Source organism: Sorex fumeus, unplaced genomic scaffold (assembly GCF_029834395.1).
Source record: "Sorex fumeus unplaced genomic scaffold, SorFum_2.1 ptg000086l, whole genome shotgun sequence".
NCBI classification, from domain to species: Eukaryota; Metazoa; Chordata; class Mammalia; order Eulipotyphla; family Soricidae; genus Sorex; species Sorex fumeus.
Window position 1 is genome coordinate 32,067,440 of NW_026606143.1, and position 21,149 is coordinate 32,088,588.

General features: G+C 44.9%; 1 protein-coding gene across 3 annotated transcripts in view; it reads left to right on the plus strand.

Moving 5' to 3' along the window:
• SH3KBP1 (SH3 domain containing kinase binding protein 1) overlaps positions 1–21,149 on the plus strand; it is a 388,497-nt gene that overhangs the window by 39,077 nt on the left and 328,271 nt on the right. For 2 of the 3 annotated variants that reach the window (XM_056131073.1, XM_056131074.1), the window contains exon 2: positions 14,988–15,145. In XM_056131073.1, the coding sequence (XP_055987048.1) occupies positions 14,988–15,145 (158 nt within the window). The remainder of the gene's footprint in view (positions 1–14,987; positions 15,146–21,149) is intronic. The other variant, XM_056131075.1, reaches the window with a different exon arrangement.

The following is a 21,149-nucleotide window of genomic DNA, read 5'->3' on the forward strand; positions in this document are numbered from 1 at the left end:
GACTGTATGCAGTGTTGAGGATTGAACCAGTGTTGACCACATGCAAGGCAAGTGCCTTAACCCCTGTACTGTCTTAACCCCGTACTCTCTTACTGCACTTTCTTAATCCCCGAACTAGCCCCTGAACTACTTAATCTTTCACACTATTAGAAGCATATGCATAGAGTATCCTTAATATTGAATTCAGATGTTGAAAAACACACACATTTTTAATATTTGCTGCCTTTAAAACACCCATCTTCCTTTTAAGGCCAAGTTTCGCTGAATCACTTGTGAAACCCGTGATTACACTAGCCCATGTTACGCCAGCATTACAGCTTTTCTCTTTATCTGTTAAGTTCTGTGCAAGGCATTCTTCTTCTCCTTGCCCCGTTAGAGTGTTTTAACAATCCGGATGTTTCAACATCCATTTCGTACAGATACAGACTTTTCAAAGAATATCACAATCCCATAATCACAAATCAAACATACAGTATCATTTTCACACCTCCCACTACTAGCAACATTTCCTTATCATCAGCCATCTGGGTCAGCTCTCCTATTCCTACACATAGTTAAGATACTGAATAAGATGACTGAATGAAGATGTGGAAGGTCCCTCCCTTGTGACTGTGTAGTTGCTCCCAAGCCTTTGAAATCTATCTTCTCCCTCATTGCCTTTTTCTTTGCAACTTCTTTTGATGGTTGAAGAAACTTACGTCATGCGCCTGGAGTTTCCTACCATTTAGTTTTCCTTGACGACTTCTGGGTACCATTTGACATATTCCTGGGTGATGCGACTCTGGTTTGTTGGCAAGAGTGCTTTAGGGGGATGGCAGTCACTTATGTTAAGAGGGCAGGTTTGGGTTTCTCTCTGTGATTTTGACAGTTGTTTGTGACTATCGCCCATGTCCTCGTTTACATTGGAGGTTGGGAAATGCAGGTGGTCTAATTCTTTCATTTCTCCTTCATTTATTAGTCAGAATGGCAATGCAAATACTCGATTCTTTCTCTTCATGTACCAGTTTTCCAATCATAACTCAAGTCCCTGGCTTCCTCAAAAAGGGACCCTTGAGTTTTAAAAGACTCACTGTGAATGACATCAAGCCTATGTGATGTATTCCAATCCACTGCAGTTGTTCTTACTCACTTCCCGTATCTTCCTACGTATGGTCACAGGGAATCCCTTCTTGTTTACTTCTGAATTCTTTTGACATGACTCTATTGCTCTCTGATGGCTTTTTGCTTTGACAAGATGCTTGCTGTTTTTGACAAGATATTTGTGTGACAAGATGTTGAAAGCTTATTACCGTTCCTGGCTCAGACCTAGAATCAGCTGTTTCTTCAAGGTTAACTGGATTTTTTGTTGCTGGTGAATTTCCTGCATATTTTGAGAGTAAATGCAATTATTTCTGGAAGTAAATGATGCATTGTTCTTTACAGAATATCCTAGAAGTGTTTTGATGTGTTACTATTGTTCCTTCTATGGTTTTAGTCTTCTTATTAACCTCATATTGTAGTTTTGGAAAAGCTTTCAAACATTTTATAGCCCACTATAGTTTATTTAAATATTGTTTTGTTAGTCCAACCTTAAATTGTGACCCAATTTTCACTTAACTTCTATGTTGTGATAATATGTAGAGATACACAAGGTTTTTTTCTTAATGCTATGAAGAATTACTTACAATGTGGTTGCTTAAGGAAACATTCTTTTGTTGGGGGAGCATTTAAGCCGCATCCACCTGTGGTTGGGGCTTACTCCTGGCTCAGTGCTCATTCCTGGTGGTGCTTGGGGAACGGTATGTGGTGTTGGGTTTTAACTAGGGCTGCCAAAGGAAAGGCCTTAATCTCTGTACTTTCTCCTTCATTCCTGTACTTTCTCCCCACCACCAGGAAACATTCTTGTAGTAGATACTTGATTAGCAACTTTTATTGTGCAAATTGTTAATAGTAAGGCTTCATGCATAAAACATTCCAGCACCACACCCTCCACCAAAGTGTCTACTTCCTTCCACCATTGTCCCACAGTTCCCAGTCTCCCCCTCCACCCCCACCAAGCTTCCTACATAAGAACAGTTCTTAGTTTCTGTTGTCTTTGGGCGTTTGTTATTCCTCTACTATGTTTCTTTATATCCAGTATATGAGAGATCATTCTGTGTCTGTCCTTCTCCTTTGACTGCACTCATCAGGATACTCTCAGATCCATTCACATAGTAGCAAATAGCATGATTTCATCATTTGTAAAAGCCGAGTAGCCTTCCATTGTGTTTATATACCATAGTTTCTTTATCCAGTCATCTGTTCTTGGACACGGGTTACTTGGGTTATTTCCAGATTCTAGCTATTGTGAATAGTGCTGCATTGAACATAGGAATACAAATGTCTTTTCTGAATAGGGTTTTTGGTCCGTTGGGGTAGATGCCAAGAAGTGGAATCGCTGATTCATATGGAATCTCAGTTTGTTTTAGGAGTTTCCATATTTTCTGCTCAAAAGGCCAGAGCAGTCTGCATTCCTGCTAGCCCTGAATGAGAATCCCCTTTCACATCCACACCAACACTGTTTGCTTTGTTTTCTGTGATGTGTTCCAGTCTCTCTGGTGTGAGGTGATATCTCATTGTTATTTTGATTTCCATTTTCCTGATGATAAGTGATGCAGAACTTTTATTTTTCACATACCTTTTGGCCATCTGTATGCCTTCTTTGAGAATATTCTATTCATTTCTTATGTCCACATTTTTTTGGCTTAGACACACACCTGGAGATTCTCAGGGTCTACTCCTGGCTCTGCATTCAGGGGACCATATTGAGTTGCTGGGGACTGAACCTGGGTCCAGTGCATACAAGGCAAATGACATATGAGCTGTTCTGTCCCTCTGGCCCCTCCACTATTTTGTGATGGGGCTTTTAAAAAATTTTCTTTGACAGTTCTACCAGTGTAATCATGGTGATCAAGCCATTATCAGATGAGTGGTGGGCAAATACTCTCTCCCAGTCTGTGGGGTGTCTTTTTATTCTGGTCATAATTTCTTTTGCCACGTAGAAGCTTCTTAATTTGATGTAGTCCCATCAAATCTATCAATCAGATCTCTGAAGATACTTAGTTTCAGTGTCCTGAAACTAAGTTCCTCAATATAATCTTTGGATTCAGGTCTGATATTGAGGTCTTCGTATTTTGATTTGACAGTGTGCGTGGTGTTAGGAAGGGGTCTGAAATCTCTCTCTCTCTCTCTCTCTCTCTCTCTCTTTCTTGCTCTCTCTTTTGCATGTGACTGACAAGCAACTTTTAATTCAAATTGACGTTGAGCTGTTTCAAAAGCCAAACAGAAAGATTTTTAAAAATTGGTACTTACAGCATGGGAAGACTCACAACTTCGTTCTAACAACTTGCTTGAAACCTGAAATGCGCCATCCCTACCAACACACACACATGCACATGCTTGAGGTGTTCTCTTCAGCGCGGATGCTGGGAAGCTCACAGGAGTTGTGCTTATGATCACTTGGGATTCTAGATGGCTTTGAAGAGTTCTCATTTTGCTGTCTTCTGCTGTCAGTCTTGTGCATTCGTCTCAGATCCTATCTTCTTGGATTCATAGCTCCTCGTCAAAACCATCCTCACAATTCCTCCCTACTTAAGAATAAGTGTTTCCTGAGTGCCTGATGGGGCCAAGCACTCAACTCGGCACTTGAAAGAGGAAGATGCATTGGGCAACATGACTTCATTTTCTGAGACCGACAAACTGCAGTTTGACACTTCCTTTCTGCTTCTGGGTCTCTGCCTTTAGCAGGATGATTAACCCTGAGGGTATAAATGAAGCCTGAAGAGGAACACGAAATCGGGCTACCTGTCACGTCGCTGTCTGTTTTTCCCCTACCAGATGGTGTACTTCTTGGCAACAGAAGATCATGCAGTGGCTCGACTCTTGTCCCCAAACCCCACTGTTGACCTGATTCCCCAGTCTTCTAACACCCTTGTCTCTCAGTTGATTCAGTTTGGCCATTTGGAAATCAGCACAAAGGTTTTTTTGTCTTCTATTATATGATCTGTCCAACTCTAAGGCCAGTTCTCAGTTCCATCCCGCTATACCCTCTTTGAGAAAAACCAGAGTTGAATTGTATATAGTCCTTACATTGTAGGGCTCTTTGAATTTATTTTGCATAAAGTAGTTTAGGCAAATATTTCAGGTATTTTTTTTCCATAATCAAATCTTGTAACCATCCATGTGGTAACTATTGAATCAACTTGTTCATGAATGAGTATGTCAGTGTGTGTGTGTAAAGCAGTGTTTTCAATAATTTTACATAGTCTCAAATTTAATACATGATATAAATAGAAATTTGATTATTTTTCTATTAATTTTTTTCACCTACAATCATTTTGTATCTCCTCTCTGAAAAAATTAGGGGGACTGTCTTCTTAATTGGGTGCCTCTTTTTGGGTCTCTTTTGAGTCTGAGAACCACACTTTCATTATAAAAAGTCAGGACAAAGAACCATCTTTAGTTACTCTCCAACCTTTTTATTATTTAAACCTATTGGGTTTTAATAATATATTTATGTAAAGTAGCAGTCATGTTCTTCCTCTCTTGGACTGACAAGCCGGTTGTGTTTTCTCTGTGGCTAGATTCTTTTGACTTAACTGGTTTTCTAGCTGAAGTTTATTTTCTGCTCCACAATTGTTTCTGGTGATGTTTTTTCCCATGATAGAACCATTCTGTGTAGAGGCTTAGCCTCTGTAAACAATTATCTTCAATCCTTCCTAGTTTCTTTAACCTGCAAAATCATCTGCACACCTCCCCAGGTCTTTTATGTTTAAAAAATCTTTTGTCTTTTTGTTTGTTTGTTTGTTTTTTGTTTTTTGTGTCACACCTGGTTCATGCACTCAGGAATTACTCCTGGTGGTGCTCGGTGCTCGGGGGACCATATGGGATGCTGGAAGTTGAACCTAGGTCGGCTGCGTGTAAGGCAAACGCCCTACCTGCTGTACTATTGCTCCAGCCCCTTGTTTGTTTGTTTTTTAGGTCACACCTGGCAATGCACAGGAGGTACTCTTGGCTCATGCGCTCAGGAATTACTCCTGGCAGTGCTCGGGGGACCATATGGGACACTGGGAATCGAACCTGCGGAAAATGCCCTACCCACTGTGCTATCACTCCAGCCCCTTAAAGTCTTTTTAATTTTTTCTGGCTAAATTAGTCTTATGCAGCCTGTGTAACGCATGCTTTAAAAAGAAAGCCTGGTGTCTGCTTGGCGGGGGTTAATTTTCCTCGGGAAGTGGTTAAGGACACATTGTTCTGGGCTGCTGAATGAGGCCCTGTCAGGGCAAAGGCTTCCAAATGTAGGCCCCGAGGGACTCAGAATTCCTAGGCTTTGGGAGGTACCACCCTATCGAGGGGACCTGGTGGCCCAGGCCTGCCCACACCTCCTTGGTCTCTGCTCTTAGTGACAGTAGACTCAACAGAGGTGGTGTAGACTTGTGGCTGGGTGATCAAGGTCGACCCAAGAGCCAGCAGCCAGGGAACCGTGCTTTCTCAGTGACTCACTGAGCCTCTAGATCTGTCTTTCTCTACCCTTCAAGTCAAACAATCTAGCGCACATATGTAGTTGCAGTCAGTGGGCTGCGGGATGCGCACACATTGCCTTTTCGGAACATGCACGAGATCATCAACAGATATTGAACTTTACTACACGCCAGACACCAGGAGAGGGGGAGGAACTGCTCAGAGATGCCCCAGAAAGACTTCCACCGGGGGTGTGTGTGTGCCGTGGAGGGTGGGGGTGCTCCTACTCTGTACAAGACTTTCCACGCGAGCCACTGGCTTCACAAGGCCAGTGACTGAAGCCTGGGTTCTATGGCTGGTAAAGAAAGGTCTGAGCCAATACTAGTTGGCAGTGATCACGCTGGACAAGAACTAAGTCTTGAAGGCAGGTAAAGGGATAGACATGATAACCTTTCAGCATCTGTATTGCAAACCATAATGCCTAAAATGGGAGAGAGAAAGAGAAAGAGAGACACAGAGAGAGAGAGTGAGAGAGAGAGAGAAAGAAGAGAGGTACCTGCCGTAGAGGCAGGCTAGGGTGGCGGGTGGGAGGGAAACTGGGGACACTGGTGCTGGGAAATTACACTGGGGGAGGGATGGGTGTTGGAACACTGTATAACTGAAACACAATCATGAACAATTTTGTAATGCTCTGTCTCACGGTGATTAAAAAAAATAAAAACAAGAAAGGTCTAAGTTGGAATCCACTTGCAGGTCTACAAGCTTTCAAAACCGGTGGTCTTCATCCTCTAGATTCTGCCCTTTGAGAAGAAGCTTCGATCAGGACAAGGAGAGGGGAGAGATGGACCGGGAGGGCCGGGTCTCCCGGGCCACCTTAGAAAGCAGTCAGAGATAAGAGCATTCTTCGTGCGGGCAGAGGCACCCTACGTGGGGGCGGCTGGCCTCTCACAGCTGGGGTGCTGCTTCTTAGTTTTCTTGACTAAGCTCTCTTCCCCCTCCCCTGCTGCTGCTCAGTTCTAAGAGCTGCTGCCGGGTGCGCTGCAGACGTTAGTTCATTCTGCAGGAAGCTGAGAGTTGGCTGCCTCCTGCCTGGCGGCGAGGCCAGGCCCAGCAGCTCCTGAGCACCCGGCTCTGTGTTCTGAGACTGTTGGGGTTCAGTTTTGAAGAGATTCTGGCCTCCGGAATGACCTTCCGTAACTTGCTCGCCCAGTGCTCCTATGCAGTGTGTTTCTGAAGACACCAGAGGAAAACATGACTTGTGTCAGGGGTAGCTTTGTCAGACTTGGTGGTTCGCTCCAACCCTGAGATCCTGACCTGGGAAGTTCAGTTCCCAGACACGACAGGGAGAGAATGGAAGGTGAGAATGGGACCTTTACAGACTTATTTCGGGCAGTCTGTTTTTTTTTTAATTTTTGGGTCACACTCGGCAATGCACAGGGGTTACTCCTGACCCTGCACTCAGGAGTCACTCCTGGCGGTGCTTGAGGGACCCTAGGGGATGCTGGGAATTGAACCCGGGTCAGCCGCGTGCAAGGCAAACACCCTACCCGCTGTGTTATCACTTCAGCCCCTTGTTTTTCTTTTTTTTTTTTGTTTTTCTTTTAAAACTGAGACATGAATGTGTCTGGTTGGGTTCTTTGATTGCAAGTGACAGAAACCAAGTCTCCTTTAATATAGGCAAAGAGGGCTGGCTGCAAGGCTGATTACAGGGTGGAGGGGATACTGATCCCCACCCTGCCTGGGAGCTACGCTGCAGAACCCTGCAGAATCTGCTCCTGCTTTTTCCAGTCTTTGTCATATTGTCATTGTGAGACAATGATTAAAAAAATAGGGTCTGGGCTTGGCAGAGGACAGGACCTGCTGATGGACAGCTTCATCAGATGACAACTCAAGGGGGCGAGAAACTCCCGCCAACTTCCTTTTCTCCCTGAAGGGGGACTGGTGTGCCCTGGGACACAGACAACCACCCTGATGAATGAATATCTATAATCTGAAGTTCAGAAATACATATCATAACTGTCTACTTGTTTACAGCGAGATAGCAAATGATCTATCTGCAGTGTACGAGTCAGTGATTTTAGTACATTTATGGCACTGTGACAATTATAATAGTTTTATATCTGTCACTCCCCCAAAGAGCTCTCATATCCATCTTCATCCAGTCCCCATTTTTTTTGCCCCTAGCCTTAGGCAATGACTAATCTTTTTTTCCTGTCTCATCAGATTTGAGTATAGGTTCTTTTGTTGTTGGATGTGTGGGAGACTCAGCCAGTGATGCTAGGAATTGAACTCAGGTCCTCACACATACAAGAACGTGGTCTACCACTGAGCTACACCCCGGTCCTCTCTTTGCCTGTTTTGGGAGAGGTCACTCCCAGTGATGCTCAGGGGATCATGTACAAGGGATTGAACCCAGGGCTTCTGCATGAAAATATGCAGTCCAGCCCTTTGAGATATCTCCCCCAGCCTTAAATTTTCCCTTTTTAAACTCGCAGGTTCTTTTTAAAAGACAACACAAGCTCTCTGGGGGAATCTATCCCCAGTACTGTGGAAAAAGACTCATAAGTTGTTGAAATGACATTTGATTTTATTATTAGATAGGAAAATAGATTCTTGTGTGTTTCTGCCTGCTTTTGTTTCCCCAGAGTATCCTGGAAACAATGCTCTCTCTATCTGAACATTAAAAAGAAGGCAAATCCAACCCAGTGGCCTGGGATTCTGTGCCTCCCTAGTCGTGGTTTTCCCTCCTTTTCATTTTAGAACCATGCCTTCTCTCATCTGGGCTGTAATTTGGGGAGGCTTAGCCCTAGCGTTGACACTCCCTTTCTTAGCTATCAGGCTCTCAAAGCAACCCCTCAATCATGGAACCTTCCAGACCCCAGTTTTCCATCTGTAAATGTAAGAAAACAATTAAACACGATGATAAACTGATGTGGCTTCTATTACGAATGATCAAAAATTATCATCTTTTTGGTAAAATATTTTTGGGCAAAAAACCCCACATTTTGGCCAGAAAGATAGTACAGGGGATAGGACACTTGCCTCACATTCTGTTGACCCTAGTTGGATCCCCAGCATCCCATACAGTTCACCTGAGCACTGCCAGGAGTGATCCCTGAGGAGAGGCACAGCCAGGTGTGTCTTCCCCCATCACGCCTTGATTTTGTAGACTTTCTTCAAGATTGAAACTAAAACATCAATATTCAATTTTTATTCCTTAGGGCCAGACAGATAGCTCAATAGATAGCGAACTGAATGTAGGCTTTGTATATCGGAGGCCCCTTTTGATCCCTGGCACTGCATGTCCCCTGAGTATACAGCCAGAAGTCACCCCCTTAGCACCCAAAACAAAAAGGATTCTTTAAAATTTACAATTATTGAAAATTGGGGGAGCAATTCATGTGGGACACATATACTTCTTTTTCTTTTCTTTTCCCTTCCCTTCCCTTCCCTTCCCTTCCCTTCCCTTCCCTTCCCTTCCCTTCCCTTCCCTTTCTTTTCTTTTCTTTTCTTTTCCCATAGATGGCAGTGCTTGGGGGCAATTCTGGCTGTGTGGTTAAGGACTCATTTTTGGTGGTATTCCAGGAATCACGCTGTGAGGGCATAAACCCAGGGCGCCCACACGCCAGCCCTTATACTTCAGCTTCTTGAGCTAACTCCTAACCCCCTGTTTCAGACATTCCTTTTTGTTTGTCTGTAGTCTGGGGTCACACCCAGCAGTGCTTGGGGTTACTCCCAGCTCAGTGCTCCTGGGTTGATCCCAGCAGTCCTCAGGGAATGATACAGTGCTGGGAGTCCAACCAAGGTCAACCGCATACTAAAGCAATGATCTTAACCCTTGTCCTGTCTCTTTGCTCCCAACTTGGAACATTCTTCAAGCTTAAAACTGAGACACTTGTGACATCTGAAGTCAGTCCTCACTGAATGTCATGGAACAGTTCTTGGAAATATCACGACTTTGAGCAAAATGATATTTAATGAACCAAGGCCCTTGAATAAGGGTCATTTTATTCCATGGTGTAGTTAGTGTTTTCCTCGTCAACAAGATAACGAAGTGACTTTGACTGAAGCAGGCATGTTGCTGAGCACTTCCTCCCTGTGTAGATGTAAACAAAGGCAATCGATCGGAAACTTAGGTTCTTGCTCATGATTTCTGCTTCATTCTAGTCTCTATGGAGCCAGGCATGATATTATGCAGCGAAAGTAGATTCTGGAAGAGAGGAGGGCTTTTCCCTTTCTAGTTTGATCAGGATGAACCACCATGTGCTTGCGCTCAGAGGGGAAGTTCAGTGCAAGCGGATGGAGGGGCGGGGTCACGGAGTGACTCCAGATGCCAGCGCAAGTTTGCCATATGAAGCTTCTTGGCAGCTGCTGAGCCAACCGGCAGTTGAAACCACCCATTTCATCTTTGCGGGGAGAGATATTCCAGTAGGTTTGAAGGCAGAGATAGGGGAGGGTGAAGTGGTTTGCATTTCAAGGCAGATCTCTTATCTGCTCTTGCTTTATCTTTTTGTTCACATGGGGTAACTGTAGCTTTGGCTTTTGCAGCAACAGTAGATGGATGTGGCAACTTGTACAGGCTGGCTTTTGGCACAGTAGACAGCTGGAGGGTGCAATTTTTTCTGACAGCGAGCCGTTCTTAAGTTTTGTAATTTATGATGTCTTTAAATATGGGATCTTGTTTACTGTTGCCCTAATTATACCTCTGATATTTTATTTAGCTTAATGTTTTAATTTTGTGCTCATGCCCAGAGATAGTTTCCCAAGGGATACCATTAAAAAATGAGATTTTTTTTTTTGGTTTTTGGGCCACACCCAGCAGTGCTCAGGGATTACTCCTGGCTCTATATGCAGGAATTATTCCTGGCAGAGCTGGGTGAGGGTGTGGGGGGACACGGACCATATGGGATGCCATGGTTGGAATCCGGGTCAGGCGCATGCAAGGAGAGCTCCCTACCATCAGTTCTATCTTTCTGGCCCACTAAAACCCGAGAACTTCGGTAAGATTTTCTCCTTACTTGCAGCTATTTGCAGCTTCTGAAAGGAAGGCAAAGAAATGGGTTTGGGTTGTAGTTTCTCTCTTTCTTATGGGCTCTTATGAATATCTTAACAGTGGATACGCATTATGAGTCTCAGTCTCCTGTCTGCCAAATATTCTCCAAAACCTTTTCTGTTCAACAGAAACATACTACAAGTGGCATATATAGTATGATGATCAATATTAATAAAGGAAAAAGAAGGGAATGAAATTTATTGAAGTAATAAATTTAACCTAGCTATCTCAAGTATTGTCACTTGACATGCAATCAGTGGAAAGATTAATGAGCTATTTTATATTGTTTTTTTTCCTGATAAGTCTTTGCGACGGACTGTGTATGTTATAGTACATCGCAATTTAGAGTCACTGCATGCGGTGAGTTGTAATAGCAGACAGTAAAGTCCTGAAGCTTTTGTTGATAGAGAACAGAAGTCCATAGAGGGGTCAGGAGAGACATAGACTCATGTCTTATTGCTCTTCATGCCAAACATAGGCTTCCTTCTCTTAGAAAAACCCAATATGTAAAAATTCATCTTGACAGGAAAGGTAAAGCAGGAAGTGATTATTCATGTTACAAAAGAATGAACCACAGGATCCTTTAAATAGCAAGTTCCCTTAGTGCACTGAAGAATCTGACTCAATTTGCAAAAATGTGATTGGCACTTGGCATTTTCATAGCATGCTGGGCAGAGAACTATCTGCCATTCTCAAATGCAAGGTAAGCTTTATCAAGCACCTACTATAGGTCAGGGATGTCCTCTGGGAAGTCCAGACAAACTCAGGACCCTCCAGAAGGCAGGCAGGGTGCATGGGATGATCTTAGTGTCAAGGAAGGGAACAGCAGGAAAGAAAAGAGCAGCTCAAGAGGATATTGGTAATACTTGAAGACGGTGCGATTATACTTCATTTCATTTATCCATGCTAAGTCCCCGGTCCTTGACTGTTATTCAGAGCCAGCAGCAGTTAGGATGTATCCCTGGGATCACAGAGGGAATGGATGAGTGAGAAGCCAGAACCAGTTTCTCTTGAGATTGCGATGACAGGTGTCAGCTTCTTACTTCTTAGGAATCATCTTAAACAGATTCCTTTGTCCTCTTGTGATTTACATTGATGCAGAATGGAGAAGATGATTTACTGTTTGATATACAAAAAGCAAGGTTGTATGCTGGACTTTGGTCAGGTCGCAAGTCCCTCGTAGTACACAGGGTTCAAGTTAAGCATGAAGATGGACCCTGAGCTGATTCCTCCATCATGGCCTTTCTGTCCTATGTTCCTCTTCTCTAGGTGTTTTCGGTGCTGCTACCCTACAGCTTCACTTTCTGCCATTTCTTGTTGCCATTAGAAAAAGCTCAAACTTTCTTCCTGAAGTGGGATTTGTCTTGGGGAGTCTAGTTTCAGCACTCTAAGAATTTTCTTATTGAAATAAAACTCTACTTTTATTTATAGAGTTATACATGTATATGACTATGCTAGTTGAAAAAACTTCAGAGAAGCTTCCAAACGTTTATTGGGTTTGGCAAACTTTTGGAAAATGTTTGATGGAAGAGTCTCAGACTTTAGACATTGGTAGGAAATGAAAACATTTATCTTTAGAGTTAATCCCAATAGCTGTGCACTATAATAAGGTAATTTAAACCTAAATCAAAAGTAGAAGACAATATACATTATTGGGACAGTTTAGAGGTTTTGGGTCACCTCCCAAACAATCCCGTATGATCTTGTTGGCGTGTCATTATGTTTCCTCCCAACATGACTGGCAGAAGACCCAGTTTCACCATTTTGTTTACTTGACGACAAACTAAGTGTACCTTCAACTCCTACTTTCTTTACACAATTCTCTTTTCCAACTTTTACTCTAGTTAGCAAGGGGGATTTTACTTTAAAAGGGGTAATAACCACAGTGAGGCTTTACTGGGAGGTCCCACAGAACAGCAGCACATCCTGCAAAGCTGTCGCCCCTGTGAAGGACACCACTGTCCTTCCGGTTGCTACCTCCTGACCCAGAGGCAGCTTCCTTTGTGGAACTTCAGGTTCTTTAATTGGGAAGATGGGCATCATAATATGGTGAGGATTAAATGAGATAATGCAGAAGAAGAGTCTGACAGGTGAACAGCACTGACTTGGCTGTTCCAAAGAAAAGCTTCAATAGATCCACGTCTAGGTCCTGTGAAGAAAGCTCTTTTCTACTTGCTCTGGTTCCTTTAATTTTGTTTTTGAGCCACACCTGGAGATGCTCAGGAGTTTCTTCAGGCTCTGCACTCATGCATCACTCCTGGCAGTGCTCAGGGGACTCATATGGGATGCCAAGGATCGAACCTATTCCTTCGCATGCAAGGCAAGCTATACCCACTGTATGATCGCTGCAGCCTCATAGACCTGCTTCTAATTGTTAGGATGGTTCACATTAGCCATTGAGAGCAACCCATGATACATAGTATTAGAGTGTTTGCCTTTGTGTCTTCTATGGAACCAGGAGAAATCTGCAAATGATCCCCTTGTTTATGCTATTATGCGCCCCTTTCTGTTGATAAGTGTTGATTAAGTGATGAGAGTGGTTCACAACTCAGCTTCACCCTGAGCAAATTTATGAGAGCACAAGAAGCCAGCTAATGTGTGGAGTAAAATAAACGATCCAGACAAGGAAATTCCACTTTGAGTTGCTTATGAGCTGCCCGGTGTGGCTGACAGCGTGTGCAAGTGACAGAAATAACACACCAGCCTGGATGGTGAATCATGTTTTCTGACCTGGAAGCATTTGGAGAATTGATCTGTAATGGAAATGCCTCCCCCGTCCCCCAGACCCCACGCAATGATCAACATTTTTCCCCCAGTAAAAATGACCACAGTATATTGAACTCAAAGAATCATGTACAGGGGACAGGATATTCGTACAGTGGATAGGGCATTTGCCTTGCATGCGGCCAACCCGGCTTTAATCCCTTGCATCCTGTATGGTCCCCCCAAGCCTGCCAGGTGTGATCTCTGAGCACCGAGCCAGGAATATGTCATCTTAGCCTTAAACGAATAAATTTTCATTAATACATTAGTACATTTTTTGGCATACCTAGATGTGGCCCTCCTCACGCACAAATGAAAAATCGTGTACAATCTTGTCTTCTATAAAGAAATCTTTGTCAAACGTAATATTACTAAGATGTTCTCTTGTGCCTTTTTGTGGTGCTGGGGATGGAACCAGGGTGTCACACATACATAGCAGGTGCTCTATAGCGGAGTCATGTTCTATAGCTTCTTTATGGAAATTTTACCTCTTCTATTACACATATGATCATTTTTTATTTCATTGTGTTTGAATGCTCCATATATATATATATATATATATATATATATATATATAATGAACTTTTCCTCTTCACCAATTTTTTGACCACAATCTCCCATTTTTAATTGTTCAAGGGGAGTGCTTGAGTCATACTCTATGTTGTGTAGCGGCTACTTCTGACTTAGGGTCACTCCCAGTGGGGTTTGGTGAACACATGGTTCTGGGGATCAAACCTGGGGATAGCATGTACTCCCTCTCTTTGAATCATCACCTGGCCTCCATTTTACCATGATTTCAAAGTTGCTAATTTATCACTTGGGTCTTGATTGTGTGCCATGCTTTCATGCATTCATACTTTCACTCATTCCTATGGAGCTACAAATCAAGGATGAAAAAAAAGGACAGGAAATTGACTGAGGTGGCCCCGAAACTCATTTCTGACACACTGCCCCCTTGCGTCAGGGTTTAAGCGAGTTGCTAAATCCATCCAGGGAGAAAAGCGCCAGTTTCTGGGTTGTTGAGCCTGCTAATCTGTGCTGGCACTTTGTCAACTAGAAGACCCATATGCCTCCAACTCTGACCAAATGCGAAAGGTCGCCATGGTTTCGGATGGTTGTACCGCTGAAGAAGCCATCTGTTGAGAGGGCAGTTGTGCCCACAGACAGAGGCAGTCTAAGACGTTGGCTTGGCCAGTGGAGCCCTTTGTATCAGCTGTCTTTATACGACTTGTTGCTGAGAGAGGGGGATTATTTTTATAGGGCACTCTTCCTATCTCCCACCTTTTGCACAACTAAGGCCCAGATGGGTAAGCACTGCCGTGCAGTCTTGGCAGAGGGAGGGCCACTGGATAGCCAACAACTTTGCATCTGTTCAGTGCCATCTCTGTGCTTGGGGAAACGGTGGCGGAGAGGGACAAAGGGTATTGTTCGTCATATCATTGTGGGATTTTCCCTCTGAAATCCCTTGCTGGCCCTGAGACCCGCGGGTCACGCGGTATGTGCCTCACCACTGACCAGCAGTCCGTGGTTTCTGAGCGGTCGCCTCCTGCTGTGCAAGGCCTGGCTGTGTTAAGTACTACTGGAGGGGAAGTCCATTTCATGTGATTACTGAGCTTCAAGGGGTGCTGGGCCACTGACTTAGCCAACAGTTGATCTCAAGTGCTCTTTTTTTTTTGGTCCCTGTTCCTTGCAGTGGAGGCCATAGTGGAATTTGACTACCAGGCCCAGCACGACGATGAGCTGACCATCTGCGTGGGTGAGATCATCACCAACATCAGGAAGGAGGATGGAGGCTGGTGGGAGGGGCAGATCAACGGCAGGAGAGGTTTGTTCCCTGACAACTTTGTAAGAGTGAGTACAAAGCCAAAGCCTTTTCCTGTCTCTGGTGGGTTTTACTGATCAAAGCATGGGGGCACCTGAGGAGGAATTTCTTGGGCATTGAGTGGGATGGTTGGCAGCTTGACCCCTTAGGAATCACCAGAAGAACATGTGAAACTTTGGCAGAGATATCTAGCGCAACTGACCTGTTTGGAAGTCAGTTTTGAAACCCCCAGATGTTCTCTTTCCAAACTATATATCACTTAGAAAATGCGGCAAAAGTAGGCAACTGGTTCAAAATAGTTTATGAATGTACTTCTTTGCTCTCATATCTTAAAAGAAGTTTTACCCTTTTTAATTTCATTCAAAATGAAAGTGAAACTCAATTTGGGGGGTTTATTTCTGGGGTCACACCCTCTTGTGCTCAGGAACTATTCCTGACTCCGTGCTTGGGTCAGTCCTGGCAAGGTTCAAGGAACCATATGGAACTGCTGGGAAACTCATGTACTAGTGCTTCTGCGCTGAAACTCAGTTTTGACCCCCACATAAAGTCAAGAAGAAGAGAAAATTCCAATTATGCTATTTTCACACCTTTATCATCCTACTGCTCTCTTGATAAAAGCAAGATATTTTTCTTGCTTACTTTTTTTTTTTTTTGGTTTTTGGGCTGCACTCCATAATGCTCAGGGCTTTCTTCTCACTCTACACTAAAGAATTACTTGTGGCTGTGCTTGGGGAACTATATAGGGTGCCTGGAATCGATCCCAGGTCGACTGCATGTAAGGCAACCACCCTACCCACTGTACTATTGCTCCGGCCCCCGTTGCCTGCTCTTTCTGGCTATGAGGTGGTATCGAGTAAAAAAAAATGTACTTTTCAGTATGGTTTTGAAAATAATACTTTTACAGAAGTCATCTAGGAGTTTAATTCAAAATGAAGCTCGTTTATGTTAGAAAATTACTGATTAGTGTTAAATTATAGGTGAGACTGGGTAGGAAGGGGGTCACCTGGAGGCTCTTCCCCTTGGGAAATACCATATAAGCCTAAAAGTTCCTGTATCGCCATGCTGGATCCCACAAGGCTTTCAGAGTGGGCATAGAAATCCACAGAGCCCTGCTGTGCTTTGGGTAGGATTTAAAAACTTCTTCTTCTTCTTCTTATTATTATTATTATTAGTTAATGAATCACCATGAGATACAGTTACGGACTTACAAACTTTTGTGATGACTTTTCAGTCATACAATGAGTACCCATCCCTCCACCAGTGCCCATTCTTCTCCACCAATGTTTCCAGTATCCCTCCCGCCACCCCCACCCCTTCCCACCCCTGCCTCTGTGGCAGGCACGTTCCCTCTTACTCTCTCTCCCCCTGGGTATTATGGTTTTCAGTACAGGTACTAAGCAGTTTTCTGAAAGGGATTGATGAGGAAAGACAGTGCTTCAGGCATGGGACCTTGAACCTGGACCCCGCCTTCCAGTCCAGAGAAATAGAAAACCAGCACAATTTGGCCCAGGGGATCCTCCTGACAGTTCTTTCTTTTTGGACCACAAGGGGAAAGTTTTGTTGATACTAGGCTAAATATAATTTTTTTCCTCTGAAAACACTTGCAAGAATCTGGACTTGCCCTTCTTCGGATTACGGTTGGACCTAGCAGTTCTGTCCGTTTTGTTTCTTTTTGGGTCACACCCGGCGATGCACAGGGGTTACTTCTGCCTCTGCACTCAGGAATTACCCCTAGTGGTGCTCAGGGGACCATATGGAATGCTGTGAATCGAACCCAGGTCAGCCGCGTGCAAGGCAAACGCCCTACCCGCTCTGCTGTTGCTCCAGCCCCAGTTCTGTCCGTTTTGTGCTCAGGAAAGCATTGTAGCTGGATTGCAGTGAGATCACATCTCAACAGCGGGCTCCGCAGAGTGTGTGAGTGAGGAGTTCCCATTTCTCTTCCCAACATAGCGCTCACTTTGGGGACCAGACTCATCCTTGATGTCCAGCCAAATCCAGGGTGGGGATGGAGCATTTTCCCGGATAAGCTGGGCCAAGCTTGGAGCGAGGCTAGAGGACCAAACAGTGGAGGAAGACCGCTGGATAAGGGAGCAGAGACCCTGGGGAGGAGAAGAAACTGTGTGGAGCTCCAGGGCAAAGGGAAGGCCCTACATTGAAATCCTTTATTGTGCTCTGTGGCTTGTTGTCCTTTTCCCAAACTACCAGGCTGCAGACTTCCGATGGGCTGTGGTAGGCTTGGCTCGGGTCTTTCAGGCTGGTCTGGAACTGGCAGGCGGGGAGAATGGGTGCAGCAACAAGCCCAGGCAGGCTGAGAACCTCCTTGTACCCATTTTCCTGGGGAACGGAGGTGCCGTTGGGTGGGAAGGGTGCCGAAGGGCGCCTCTGCTAGCCCTTTCCTCGTTGTTTGTATCCATTTTCTTTTTTGGTTTTGCTTTTTGGGTCATACCCGGTGATGCTCAGGGGTTTCTCCTGACTCTGCACTCAGGAATCACTCCTGGCAGTGCTTGGGTGACCATATGGGATGCTGGGAATCGAACCTGGGTCGGCCGCATGCAAGGCAGACGCCCAACCGGCTGTGCTATTGTTCCAGCCCCACCTTGTATCCATTTTCCTGGGAAATGGAGGTGCGGCTGGGTGGGAAGGATGCCGAAGGGTGCCTCTGCTAGGCCTTCTCTATCTGCTTGTCCTTGGTCAGGAGCAGTAGGGGATCACTGCCATCGGAAGGTGACCGAGTGGGAGCTGGGAGCAGCGCAGCTGGAGTTTGCCTGTGGGCTCCAGGCCGGGGGTGGCCCAGGCTGTCACTAACTCTTCTTCCTCATCAGTCCATCCTCCTTTCAGGACCCAGCTTCGGGTTCTAGCCCTGACTCCTGCCTTATCCACTCGGTCACACTTGCTGAAACCTCCTTTTGTTTTATTTTTTACAATTCTGTTGTTTATTTCTTTGATAATGCACAATTGATTTGCTTGATAAGGTAAAGGTAAAGGCCCTCCCGTTGATCGTCGATTTGCTCGAGCGGGCCCAGTAACGTCTCCATTGGAGACTTTGTTGTTACTGTGTCTGGCATATCGAATACTCTCTCCGAGAGGGGCGGAGGAATCGAACTCAGGTCGGCCATGTTGGCCGCTTGTAAGGCGAACGCCCTACCCGCTGTGCTATAGCTCCAGCCCAATGCACAATTGATTATTTTATTTTATTTTTCTTGATTTTTGGGTCAAACCCAGCAATGCACAGGGGTTACTCCTGGCTCATGCACTCAGGAATTACTCTTGGCGGTGCTCGGGGGACCATATGGGGTGCTGGGAATCGAACCTGGTTCGGCCACATGCATGGCAAATGCCCCACCTGCTGTGCTATTGCTCTAGCCCCAGCATATTGATTCTTAGATGTAACTTTAATTTTTTTTTATTTTTATGAAACACCATGAGATACAATTGTAGACTTACACACTTTCATGATTACGTTTCAGTCATACAGTGGTCGAGTACCCTTCCCTCCACCAGTGCCCATTCTCCATCACCAATGTTCCCAGTATCCCTCCTACCACCCCCATCTGCCTCTGTGGCAGGCACATTCCCTCTTACTCTCTCTCTCTTTTTTTGGGTGTTATGTGAAGCCTCCTTTTAGCCTTTGAATTTGAGTGTGCCTCCTGTTTCCTTTGAGAAAGCCGCTGCCTCATTGATGAGTCTGAGGATTAAAGTAAATGGTACACAGAGGACTGGGGAGAGAGAGCACAGCTTAGTGCTCTCACCCAGGCTCTGCCCCTCTCAATCCATGCCTCCTTTGCAGGCTAGGGCAGCACACAGAAACGTTTTATTTATTATTTATTTACTTTTTATTGAATCACTGTGAGATTGACCCTTACAAAGCTGTTCATGATCAGGTTTCAGTCACACAGTGTTCCAGCCCCCATCCCTCCACCAGTGTACATTTCCCAGCACCAGTGTCCCCAGATTCCTTCCTATCACCCCCACCCCCACCCAGCCTGACTTTACGGCAGGCTCTCTCTCTCTCTCTCTCTCTCTCTCTCTCTCTCTCTCTCTCTCCTCTCTCTCTCTGTCTCCTCTTTTGGGCATTGTGGTTTGCAGTACAGATACTGAAAGGTTATCAAGAATATCCCTCTACCTACTTTTAACATTCAGTTCTTGTCCAGCGTGATCATTTCCAACTATTATTGCATACTGGTCCCCTCTCTATCTTACCTACCACTCCCCCCTCCCACACACACACTTGTTTTTTTAAAATTTTTATTAGTGAAACACCATGAGAAACACATTAGTGAAACACAGTTGTAGACTTACAAATTATTGTGCTTGGGTTTCAGTTATACAATGATCGAATACCCATCCCTCCACCAGTGCCCATTCTCCACCACCATGAATCCCAGTATCCTTTCCACCCCCCCCATCCCCCCCATCCCACCCCACCTCTGTGGCAGGCCATTCCCTTTTGTTTTCTCTCTCCTTTTGGGTACTGTGGTTTGCAAAAGAGGCATTGAGTAGCAGTCATGTTCGGTCTATAGTCTACTTTCAGCATGCATCTCCCATCCTGGGAGGATTCTCCCAACACCCTTTATTTGGTGCTCTCTTCTCTGTCTGAACTGCCTTTTCCCCTAGAGTGTGCGGCTGGCCGCCAAGCCATGGAGTAAACCTCCTGGTACTTATCTCGGCTATTCTTGGGTGGTAGTCTCCTATTTTATTACTTTATGTTCCCCAGATGAATGCAATCTTTCTATGTCTGTCCCTCTCTTTCTGACTCATTTCTCTTAGCATGATACTTTCCATGTAGTACCACTTGTATGTAAATTTCATGACTTCATTTTTCCTAACCGCTACACAGTACTCCATTGACCCACACACACACTTGTGGTAGATTGCAACCATTGATCGGTCATGCTGGTCTTTATTCTCCCTGGCCTTGGATATTAGCCTTCTTCTATATATTTTTATATACCAGAAATGAATGCTGTCACTCTATATCTGTTCCTCTCCATAGACAAAGGGATGCTTTCTAATTTTAATTCAAAATTAATTATCAGGTCAGGGAGATAGCCGAGCGGTTAGGGCTGTGCGTAGCGTGTGCCCAACCTGGATGCAAATCCATGTGCTTCCCTGGCTCCCTGAACATCACCCGGGGCTGCCCTGGATGCTCCCAGTAGCACTAGTGTGGCCCAGCACTGCGGGGCCCCAGCAGCATCACCTCTTGCCTTTGTGTTGAATCACAGGCTGGGTTGGCCGAGACTTGCCAGTGGGAGTCCTGGAGCTCTTGAGCATTCCTTTGGAGGCACCTCCAAGTGATGCGCTAAGACCAAAAGCTTACAGATGAGACAGTGCATGACATCGCTCAGCGGGTAGCAGGTCACCTCGCAGCGTGCTGCACTCCCAGGTCTCTGAGAAGGGAAGGAGCCTGTCTTGGCCAGCAACCCCTGCTCTCATCTAATCTCCAGCCATCTCACCTCACCCGAGAACTCCAGTGAGGAGAAGCTGCGTTCTCATTCCCTCTGGGCGGGGAAGGAGGTGGCAGGAACGGTGACTGCGCCACTGGAAGCTGTCACGTTGGGCAGAAAAAGAAACCTCTATTCTTTCAGATGACGGCGTCTCCTTTTCAAGCCTTCACCCACTGGGAATGTTTTAGGTTTATTATTGAATGTCTGGTAGGTGGATGCAGTGGAGTTTAACAATAATGAAGACTGCAGAGAGTTCTCGAAGCTGAAAATACATCTTGAAGTCATAAGCATCCTATTGGCATAAGTTTGCAATTTTGAAGGTGGGTGTACTATTTAGTTATATTTAGCTTAAGAATAATTTGTCCCCGGATTGAGTTGGTAATCTTGTGGAATCCCATTGTTTATTTGTGTGCTTGATGCTGATGTTACTACCGTCAGAGAGTGTATCTGAAGCATATGTTTGATTTATTTGTTGGGTCCTTAATTGGTGTGCCATTTGCACACGGTCCCCTCAAGTGTTTTTTGGTTTTTTGTTTTGTTTTCTGTTTTATTTATTTATTTATTGCTTTTTGGGTCACTCCTGGCTTAT